The sequence below is a fragment of the Microchirus variegatus genome (assembly GCF_963457635.1).
Source record: "Microchirus variegatus genome assembly, chromosome: 3".
In the NCBI taxonomy this organism is placed as follows: Eukaryota; Metazoa; Chordata; class Actinopteri; order Pleuronectiformes; family Soleidae; genus Microchirus; species Microchirus variegatus.
In genome coordinates this window covers 25,643,887-25,655,203 of record NC_139804.1, presented here as the reverse complement: position 1 = coordinate 25,655,203, position 11,317 = coordinate 25,643,887, and the positions used below count along the sequence as shown (strand labels likewise).

At 44.1% G+C, this 11,317-nt stretch overlaps 1 protein-coding gene across 1 annotated transcript; it reads left to right on the top strand.

The window, feature by feature from the left end:
- Nucleotides 1-8,004: 8,004 nt before the first annotated feature.
- On the top strand, nt 8,005-10,770 carry slitrk3a (SLIT and NTRK-like family, member 3a; the record flags this gene model as incomplete). Its single annotated transcript, XM_083887186.1, has 1 exon — nt 8,005-10,770. Exon 1 carries the CDS (start codon nt 8,059-8,061, stop codon nt 10,768-10,770), a length of 2,712 nt encoding a protein of 903 aa, XP_083743312.1. The 5' UTR covers nt 8,005-8,058.
- Nucleotides 10,771-11,317: the final 547 nt, after the last annotated feature.

Below are 11,317 nucleotides of genomic sequence, written 5' to 3'. Positions count from 1 at the left end.
ACTCCATCATCCCTTTTCTCATTTTGCCATTGTAATGTATACCCCAAGAATTGAGACAAGATTTAGGCAGCTACTTTGTTCTACACCCTCCTTTCCCTGGCTCTCGAGAGAGTAGGAGACGGAGCAGTGTGAGAGTTAGGTCTCGCTGGAGATATGTTGCAGGTATTTTTGATCCAATAGTACGATGCTATGGCAAGCAAAGAGACATAGTGGATGGTACAGTGGGACATACTATATGACAGAGGGGAGAGAGGAGGAGACAAAAAGAGAGAAAAGATCACCTGGCCAAATTACAACCTCCGATTTGCATTGTTTTTTTGAAAGCTATGCACACTCACCCAAGTGAGTGTGCATAGCTGTTATTGCTATGCACACTCACTTGTGCATGTGCATGCATGTTGAATAAAAACAAATACTGTTGCAGTTCTTCTTTTGCCATTTGCCAGAGGCTATATTATCACTTTGAAAACACACTGATATCAGTGAAATCAGTTGTCCTCATGCTGATTTCTGCTAAATGTCAAACCAATTATTAAATCCGGATAATCCAGAATTATCTGCTGTGTATTTGAATGCCTGTGTGGAATATGAAACACTAATATCCAAGTCAAATTGCTGTGGTCGCTCGCATAAAGGAAATCTGTCAGAGAGGCAGTCACACTGAAAAGCGCACAGACAAACGTGAGAGGAGGAAAACCAGTCAGCCGAAATAGGCAGGCCATCAGGTAGAGGGACTTAAGACAAGTGGTCCAGTTGGCAGGCACGGATGTAAGTGGACAGCGAGGAAGGCACACCAGCATTCAGACATCCTGACGCCCAGGCAGTCAGGAAGACTGACAGGCAAAGAAACAGATAGATAGACAGATAAGTAGACAGACAGATAGACGGGGAATTATTTGACTGTGCCTTCCACCATCCCTCGTAATCAACAAAAGACTTAGGCAGGTGGCATGACATGTTACCGAAAGTCCTATTGACCAGCAGTGAAGAGGTAATGGAAAGTTTGAAAAGGTGACAGCTAAAAAAAAACCCACAAATAAGTTATTGTTTTGTTTTTTATCATTGGCAACAAAACTTTTTTTTGTTTTTTTTTTACCCTCTAACTTACAACTCTTAATTTTCATTAACAAATTGACCTCAAACAATAAGTGACTATAAACCCTACATGTCATTCACATCATCATAGATTGGGCCTTAATCAGAATGATCTTCCTCTATTCTAGTCACTTCTGTTCAGTATTGTTAAGTCATAATTAGCGTGGCCAACAACAAAGGTCACCCAACAATAAAAGATAATTATGGGTCGTAATGAACCTCTTGTTTAAGCGACCTATGGATTTGGTTTTGTTATTATTATTTTTACGGGAGGACAGTGTTACTCTGCACATTGACCTCTGCGAAGAATTGTGCAATTCTAGTTGTTACGAGTTATTCAACCGGCACCCGTTTGCTTTGCATGCTGTCGTAGTGTAAGTGTGTAGCTGTGGTTGTGAGCTGTATTGACAGCCATTTACTCCCACGTAGGCTGTGATATTCATTGCCGTCCACGCTGACAGAGTCGTCACCGATGTCTCTTCATCAAGCGGCGGTGACCTTAAAATGTCACAGATGACTGAGCTGATGGTTAATGCCTGTTGCCATGTCCACGTCGAGACATCTCAGTCAAACATTTTGATCGTGCTTTCCTTGCTACTCCTTGTCTTTCTCTATGTGTTCTCCAAGTGTGTGTTCACTCAGAAGCCTTTTCTAATATTTGTGTTGTTTTTATTTCTTTATTTATGAATGTTTGTGTTTGAAGTTTCTCTCCCTCTGATTGAGCGTCTCTTTAATTTAGCAGATGTTGTTTCCCTAACAGTGCTTCAGTCTAAATTGGAAACCGTGAATTGTTTGTACAGTAATTACTTTTTGAATTAACCCATACGACCTAGGACGGTGATCTGCAATCGTCTTTTAAGTCCTTTCCAGTGTGACTGATTGAATTCAATTACAAAAACATATTCATATACAGTAGCCTCTTTTTTTTTCCGAATAGCTATCTCTTCAAGTGTTCAGATAACAAACACTTTAAATCTTTGTTGTGGTTACAAGAAGATTGGTTTGCACAGCTGAACGTGTCTATTGATAGATGGGGACATACTTTAAAGTGCATGTTTTTTAAATTATTCACAATTTTACACAATTATTTTGGAATGTGGAGAGGTGAAGATGCAGATCACGCAGTTTTCAACTGCAAAGACGTGGTGGTATAACATGACATGCTCTTGTATGTAGATGGTAACCAGGGGTCTCAACATACATAGACATAAACGTGATCATTTTATTTAGTTAAGTTATAGTTAGGTGGACTTGCTTAAGCTGAAAACTTCAACTTAAATGAAGCGAGTAGTACAGTATATCTGAACTCCTGAATGATGGTGCTTCAAGGTCATTTGAAACAAACTAGCAGCCATGCAGTCAAATTCTCTCCAAATATACGCTAATGTCTCATTTCAGCTTTATGATGGAACGATCATTGTCAAATCCAAAACAGATTTTTTTTCTCTCTCACACATCACTGTCAATGAAAGACGGAGAGTCCACCGATCCCGTTAGCTGCGAATGATAATCTTTGGGTTCCTTAATGCTTCACCGTGACAAACTCCAACCAATCCATGTCCAATGAGTTGACGGAAAGGTTTGTAGTGACCATGTGTCAATCTGTCTGCCGTAGCTGACAGGCCACAGGGGTGAATGATGGTTTTTCATGAAGGAGAATGGCAGCTTTACAGACCGAGCTCTGCTCTCAAACACTCTTCTCTATCACTATACTTTTGCAGCTTGTGTGAGTGTGCGTGACTGTGGCTATGTGCAAAATACTTGCGTACATGAATGTGTATTTTACATTGTTTATTTCTAATTATGATATGCAGCTATTCATTTTTGTTAATTAATGGTATTGTCAAACATGTGAACCCAGGGCCCACCAGAGGGTCCAATTCGGCCCGCAGGATGAATTTGTGAAAATGTAATCTTATATTTTTCAGTTCCAGATACCTGTGGCGAAATGTTTCATGCCTTAAGCGCAATTTATACTCCTGCGTAAAGTGCTCTGCGTAGGCTACGCAAAGCCCTCTGCATCGACGCAGAGCCTGTCAGAGAGTTTCTGCATCGTCTCCGACTGCACAAAATATTTTTTTAAGTGTCCGTCACTCCAAGGGACAACGGAGACGGCAAGAGCTGGGATTGGTCCTCAGGACAGGCCGAGCTAATGCTGCTCTGTGCCGGTTCACAGTGCACACCGAGTGTCCACAGAGGCTGAGCTGATCACCGCCGACAACGTCGCTGCCAAACTATAAATACGTCATATCTTAGAGTCATGTTTAGACTCTAAATGGCCAATTTCTCGCCTCAAATTATCTTAAAACTGCGTTCCGTGTCACAGAAAAGTGAGAAACGGCCACTGTTTCAACAACAACAGTCTTTCTCTCTATTTCTCTCTCGGACGCCATTGCTCACTGTAGCCAAAAGCACAACAACCTTGCGCAGCGACCCCTACTGACCGGGAGGGAAATTGCAGTGCGTATCCGTCACCACGACGCAGAAGTATAAAGGCTCGAGGTGTTTCCGTGGTTACGCAGTCGGATAACGCATTACGCAGTCGGAGAAGTATAATGTGGCCTAGGCTTAGGAGATCCACTGAGATCTGTAAATTGTAACGCACATGTGTAAATAGTCAACTTAGGCATAATATGATTCAAATTGCACTTGTTTTTCTCAAGAAATGTCAGGTTGTTCATAATGTTCTGTGAAAAAAAAGATACTCCATTAAATGTAAAACAAAGGGAACATTTTGGAGTTCTTGTTGTTTATAGGTTATTATGCTATTATTTCATCTTGAGATCAAATCACACTGTATGTGGCCCCTGAACTGAAGTGAGTTTGACACCCCTGTCCTAGATATTTCCATATCTAGAGCTACAGCAGGAACATTTTAGAACACCACTGTATTCTGATTGTGAGGTTAAAGTGTCACCATGAGGCCTTAAACTAATTTCTGTACTGACTTATTTACCACTAAGTTACCACATTGCAGAGGCAATCCATGTGTAACCTATAAATCTAAGGTAGCAGTTTTATGCCACACATTTCATCAATTTTATCTCCTCCCTTGTGCTTAACTGTTGAAGGCTCTCTTGAGAAATGTGAATCCAAGCCTGTAAAAAAAAAGGCTTGCAAGACAACAGCTCCTTTCCACGAGTCACATTCTTACGTACAAAGTTACTCTGACTGTAAATATGGTACCTGTACCAAAAAGAAAAAATATCCCAGTCGCCTGGTATCGTGGCTTTATAAAATAGCTCATTTCACGTTGTGTGTAATCAGAGACACCGTGGGGAGGTTTCAACATTCCACCGCAATCAGCCCCCTCCGTGAACATCGTGATGGTTTCTCCTTTGCTTGAAAGCTCCGGTTTGACTCGCTGCTCACAACACGGGCTTGTGTTGCCCGCTGGAGGCGAGGCAGGGGAAAGCACGCAGAAGGGGAAGAAGGGAAGGAAAGGATGAAAGCGCTCTCTATGATGAAACCCCCCCCCCTCCGTCTGTCCCCCGCTTGCTTTTTTCTTTTTTGGATAGTCGCGGCCACCCTTTTCGTCTCTAACGACACGTTTTACAATCTCACGTATAACCGCGTAAATTACCAACATCAGGGAGACTGACATGGACCGCGGTGATAATTATTAAACCTGGATGAAGTCTAAAGACAAAAAACGAGAGAGAAAGAGAGAGTCATCCACAGGTCTGCTGGAAGTGACCTGTGCGCGGCGCGCGCTTCCGCTCTCACTCCATTTCATTTATTTTATTAATTCAGTTATTTATTTATTTGTTTCCCTTGATGCGCCCCCCCCACCCCCATCCCCTCCATCCCTCCCTCCCTCCCCCGTAGCCAGATCGCTCTTCACACTCTCCTCTCTTCACTTCGTTTCCTCTCCTCCTCTCGACAGCATCCACAACTATAGCGCAACCGTCCCTATCACTCTTTCTCCTCCTCCCTTCTTCTTCTTCTTCTCTCTCTCTCTCTCTCTCACTCACTTACTGTCAGATCTCTCTTATCTGCGTCTCTCACCCTTTCGCCCTCCCCAACCCCAGCCGTCCCCCCCCTCTCTCTCTCTCTCACTCTATCTCACTCTCTCCAGCAGAGCTCACTCCCTCACTCTTCTGACGCACGACAGGGAAACGGACTCAAAGGCAGGAAGAAGGAGGGAGAGAAAAAAAAAAAAGAAGAGTAACAGCATCTGAATCCAGCCGCAGATATGGTCCGCAGACTTCTGCTAATGCTGCACCGGACAGAGACACGGTCCTGAAGCCGAGAGGAGAACACTCTCTCCAGGGTGCACTGTGGTTGAGCGCTCGCCCGGGAGGAGGAGGAGGAGGAGGAGGAGAAGGGAGAGAGGGGGAGAGAGGAGGTAGAGGACGCGGACGGGCATAAGTGGTGGACTTGCATTTTAAACAAAACTGCTTAGAAAAAAAAAAGGGAGAGACGAAGAGGAAGAAGGGGAGAGAATCAGAGGCATCCGAGAGTGGGAGCCCGCATTCCTATCACGTCTTCATTTCCTCTCTCTCCTCTTTTTTTTTGTTGCTTCAGCCACTGCGAGAGAGAGGGAGGGAGGGAGAGAGAGATCTAACAAGATTCAAACTAGTGGTCTTTCCCCCGATGTTTTCCAATTGCAGAAATAAACTAAGGTGAGTGGATTTTTGGCTGATTGAGTGCATCTATAGGGAAATCTCCTGCAGATGGGCGCAGAAGTGTGTTTGTGTGCGTGCGTGTGTGTTTATTGGTGTCTGCATTGCCATGGACTTAAAAAAAAAGGACCACCCCGATGTACCGACGGCAATGGATCGGATATAAGGATCTAGTCGCCTGATCTATGGTCAGTTTGTTTGATTATGTATTATTTATTATTCACAGTTTTCCCTGCTGCCAAAGTCACGACGACGAACGGCTGCTGCTGCTGCTGCATTATGCTTGGCGTGTATTTCAATAACCGCTCTCTCCGCTGTATCGGCAGCGAGGTAATTTTTTTAAGGGTACATTTGAGTACATGATGACGAGATACTGGAGCGTGTTACATGTCATGATAACTTGAAAATGCCACGGGCGACGGAGCAGCACTTTTCCTCATGTTTGCAGAGTATACAGGGGCTTTTGCAGAATCGCCCCGTTTCGTCTTTGAATCCGTGGCTCATTCACATGCGCATCTCTTCCTCACTCCCTCCTCGGTGCTCTGCATCTCTCTTTCCATCTATCTCTCTCCGTCCCCCCCTCTCCTGTTCTTCTCTCTATGACGGCTCAGTCACCCCGATTTCTTCCTCTTCTTCTTCTCGCTCTTTCAGCCCGGCTTTGGACGGTGAGCGGTCGCACCGGGCAACAAGAGGACACACCGCGGGAGGAGATGTGAAGTTGGAATCCCTCTAAACTAAGTACGTATGCCACCTGCTCTGATCGCAATGCAACGCAATATTATATGGCACACATTCATTTTACTTGCTTAAAATGTTATTACTTTTTTCTGACAACGCATCTGCGATTTTTGATCTCTAACCTTGAAGCGGAATACATAAATCCTGGAGGATTACGCTTTTTTTTTTTTTTTTTTTTTTTTTTTACATCGAGCGGACTGTGTTCAAGGATCTTTATTCCCTGTGCTGTGTTTTATCGTTGCATCTATTTTTGGGATTACAATACATTCCAGATTATCCACCCTTGTCATCGGGCTATTTTTTTTATTTCAGCACCATGGACAGCGGCTGTGGTGGTTCCACCGTATCCCCGGATCCCCGTGTGTGCGTGTGTGTGTGAGAGAGAGAGAGAAGTCAGAGCAATCAGAAAACACATTTGTGTGTGTATGTGTTGATCTAAATGTTCGATCCGCCTACGCAAACAACTTTTTAAAGACCTTCTCCATTTTAACTTTGAGTCATTTGCCCTTTATACATCTACTGTATGATATCATGTATTGATCTTCTCAAACATCGAACACCTCTGCACCTTCGTTGCTAAAATGCTCAGGTTGTATCACTGGCTGGGATGTAATCATACTGTTTATGGTAAATTGTAGTTTAAAATGAAATTGAGGAAGCCAACAGTTTCCCATATATATGTTGGATAAAAAAAAATAAGGCTATTTAACCCAAGAAAATGCAAATGATTTAACATTAAATTCAAATGAGCCAAGCACTGCTGAATGTTATAAATACGACAATCATTGGAAATATTTGCTTCATACATTTTTTATACAGCTTAATTAAGACCTTGCTTCACGCGGTTGGCTCCTTGGCTCCGATGACATAATATTGCATTGTTCTAACAGATTCCATGCGTTACAGACCAGGAATATGTTGAGATTCATTTTAACGAGATAGATGTTCAGAAAGTCCCTTAACTGTCCTCATCTCGTCACACTAATAGTCACCAAGCTGACACCTTTTCTGCTCCCATCCTCGTATTGCCTTAGACCATCGATGTACCCACTCTAATTTCCACCACACATCTCTGGACTCTCATTTGCCGAAAGACAAATCGAGTTCCCCCGATGCGTGATAAATTCATCAGACGTTTACCTCACCGGTAACCTCTCCCACCTGCTGGTTATTCATGCGACGTATGGCCCATTACCAACATATTTACTTCATAATAAAATGCATCTCTGCTTGTACAGCCATCAAGTGACAATAAATTACTAAAGTACAGTTGGTTTCTATTCCTGGGTATCGCATCACCCATCCAGTGATCTATTGCAAAATCAAAGCAGTATCCGTTGTCATGTCATTCATTGGTAATCATTTAAAAAGGTGTTCCTTCATTTGACTTAAACTTAACTATCCTTAGTCTCCTTTCTGTTTCTCTTTTCTGCCTGCGTCTCTCTCAACACACACTCGGTGTGAGTGTGTGTACCTGTGTATAACTACTAATCCCATTCCCTGCTGCCTTTTCATTCTCTCTCCCTCGCTCCTCTGTTGCAGTGCTGTGAAGTGGCTCTGTCCCTGGAGCCGAGACTTCATCCCCTTGGTGTCAGCGAGGATGCTGTGGGTTACCTTGCTGAGCACCATAGCCTTAGGATGGACCACCCCAATCCCACTACTAGAGGACTCGGAGGAGATCGACGAGCCCTGCTTCGAGCCCTGCTACTGCGAGGTCAAAGAGGGCATCTTCCACGTCCACTGTGACAGTAAAGGATTTACAAATGTCAGCCAAATATCACAGATATGGAGCCGGCCCTTCAAGCTCAATCTGCAGAGAAACTCCATGAGGAAGCTTTACTTTAACAGCTTCCTCCATCTCAACAATGCCATATCCATTAACCTGGGTAATAACGCTTTGCAAGATATCCATGCAGGAGCATTCAATGGTTTAGGAATACTCAAACGGCTGTTTCTACATGAAAACAAACTAGAAGTTTTCCGGAATGACACCTTTATGGGGTTGGAGAGTTTAGAGTACCTTCAGGCGGACTACAATGTTATTAAAAGGATTGAAAGTGGTGCATTCAGGCACCTTCACAAATTGAGAGTGCTGATACTGAATGACAACCTCATCCCCATGCTCCCAAATTATCTTTTCCGGTCCGTCTCCCTTACACATCTGGACCTAAGAGGAAACAGACTAAAGACACTGCCGTATAAGGGCACATTGGAGTATGTTGGGAGGAGCTTGATGGAGATTCAGCTGGAGGAGAACCCCTGGAACTGTGTGTGTGAGATTGTACAGTTAAAAACATGGCTGGAGAGAATCCCCTATACAGCTTTGGTGGGCGAAATCACGTGCGAGTATCCATTCCACTTACACGGGAAAGACTTACGGGAAATCAAGCGCAGTGAGCTCTGTCCACTGCTATCCGATGCTGAGATCGAGGCCAAGCTGGGAATTCCACGAATCCCATTTAGCACTGAGAACACATGGCCTACTAAACCATCCTCTATGCTCTCCTCCTTTCACAACACAGCATCTTCTGTGGAATACAAGGAAAGAGTTGTCAAGCCTACCAAACGACCTCGGCCAACAAAGAACCCTCCAACCCCTCATAGCATCTACCCAGGCATCAACCAACCCCCTGTTGCTGGTTATCAAACAAGGCCTCCCATCCCCATAATTTGTCCAGCTGGATGTATTTGCAACCTCCATATTAATGATCTGGGGCTAACAGTGAACTGTAAAGAAAAAGGCTTCCACAACATCTCCGAGCTCCTTCCTCGGCCCCTCAACGCTAAGAAATTGTATCTCAGTGGAAACCTAATACAGAAAATCTACCGTTCTGACTTCTGGAATTTCTCAAGTTTGGATTTACTGCATTTAGGGAATAATCGCATATCCTATGTCCAAGAGGGCGCCTTTATCAACCTGCCAAACCTAAAAAGTTTATATCTGAATGGAAATGACATTGAGAGGCTCACCCCTGGGATGTTCCGAGGGCTACAGATGTTGAGCTATCTTTATTTGGAGTATAATGTCATACGTGAGATACAGCCTAACTCCTTCTCCCTTATACCAAATCTCCAGCTGGTTTTCCTCAATGACAATCTGTTACGCTCCCTCCCCACTGATGCCTTCGCTGGCACCAACCTTGCACGCCTCAACCTTCGCAACAACTATTTCCTTTCCCTACCAGTGCGTGGCGTTTTGGAGCATTTGACCTCTCTTGTCCAAATTGATCTCCACCAGAACCCATGGGACTGCTCTTGTGATATCATCCCCCTCAAACAGTGGGTGGAAAAACTCTCCTCTGTCATTGTGGTTGGAGAGGTCATATGTAAGACGCCCGAGTTTGCATTTGGAAAGGACCTGCGCTCACTGGAGGTTGAGGTCATCTGTCCTGAGCTTAAGTATTCTTCAGGCCCTTCGCCAGCCCAGCCTGGTGGAGATGACCTCACCACAGGCAGCTCTGAAATGGGAGAAGCAGGTGGGAGAGGAGCTGTTCCACTGTCTGTTCTTATCCTCAGCCTACTTATTCTCATCATATCTGCTGTGTTTGTGGCTGCGGGGCTTTTTGCTTTTGTTCTCCGCCGCAGAAAGAAGCTGCCCTTCCGAAAACGTTCTGAGGTTGATCTGACAGGCATCCAGATGCAGTGCAGGATTTTTGAGGACCCGCCAAGACAGTGTAGTGCTGGCGACGCTGACACACCGGAAAAACCAACACCCAGTATGCATACCCATACTCACAGTAGTCACACACATGCCCATGGTCATGTTTATGATTACATCCCCCACCCTGTGACTCAGATGTGCAACAACCCCATCTATAAGCCTAGAGAGGGGGAGATAGAGGAAGACCGAGCACAGTTTTCCGAGAAGAAAGACAATGGCAGCAGTAGCAACAGTAACTACAGAACCTTATTAGAGAAAGAGAGAGAGTGGACAATGGCCGTCTCCAACTCTCAACTCAACACCATTGTCACAGTCAACCACGCCACGGCTGACATGGCAGGATTTCATGAGAATGGAGGGCTCTGCCCTACAATGATTGACAGTCAGAGGCCCACACCAACAGTGGGCTTTGTAAACTGCTTGTATGGGACAGTACCAAAACTAAAGGACATGCATGTGGCACATGCACATCCACCAGGCATGCAGTACCCTGATTTGCAGCAGGATGCACGGCTGAAGGAGACATTGCTTTTCACGGCGGGGAAAGGCTGCTACCCCGACCCGTCCCAAAGCGATTACCTCGAGTTAAGGGCCAAACTTCAAACCAAGCCGGATTACCTCGAAGTCTTGGAAAAATCATACCGGTTTTAACATCTCTAGCCCATGGAAAAAAAAAAAAAAAAAAAACAAAAGCATAAAATCAATACATTCACTTTGACACCCTCACAACAAAATCACCTAAAACAAATACTGAAAAATAAATCCTAAAAGCAGCATGATATTAAATAAAATATTATATTACACTTACAACATTTCCCCCAAAACCACTTTGGAGGAGAGGCCATTCTCAGATATTTCAATGAAGTGCCTTTTTTCAGAGTAGCCAGCAGTGTCAACAGCCGTTATTTTTATAATATATAAATATCTCTATATGCCCAACAGAAAGCAAAAGAGGAACAAGAGGGGCACCGGGGAATAAAACATACAGACATCCTAAAATACATCCGTTACTAAAACCCCTTTTTATGGAGTTACCTTGATTGATGATGATGATTCAAGACACACGGGAGCTGGACGTCTCCCTGACTTGAGAGTCTCCTTTACCCCTGACTAGGATGTACAAATACCCGGAGGCCATGCACATAAAGTTTGCAGAAAATTATTGAAAGAGAAAAAAAAAAAAAAAATACATATATTA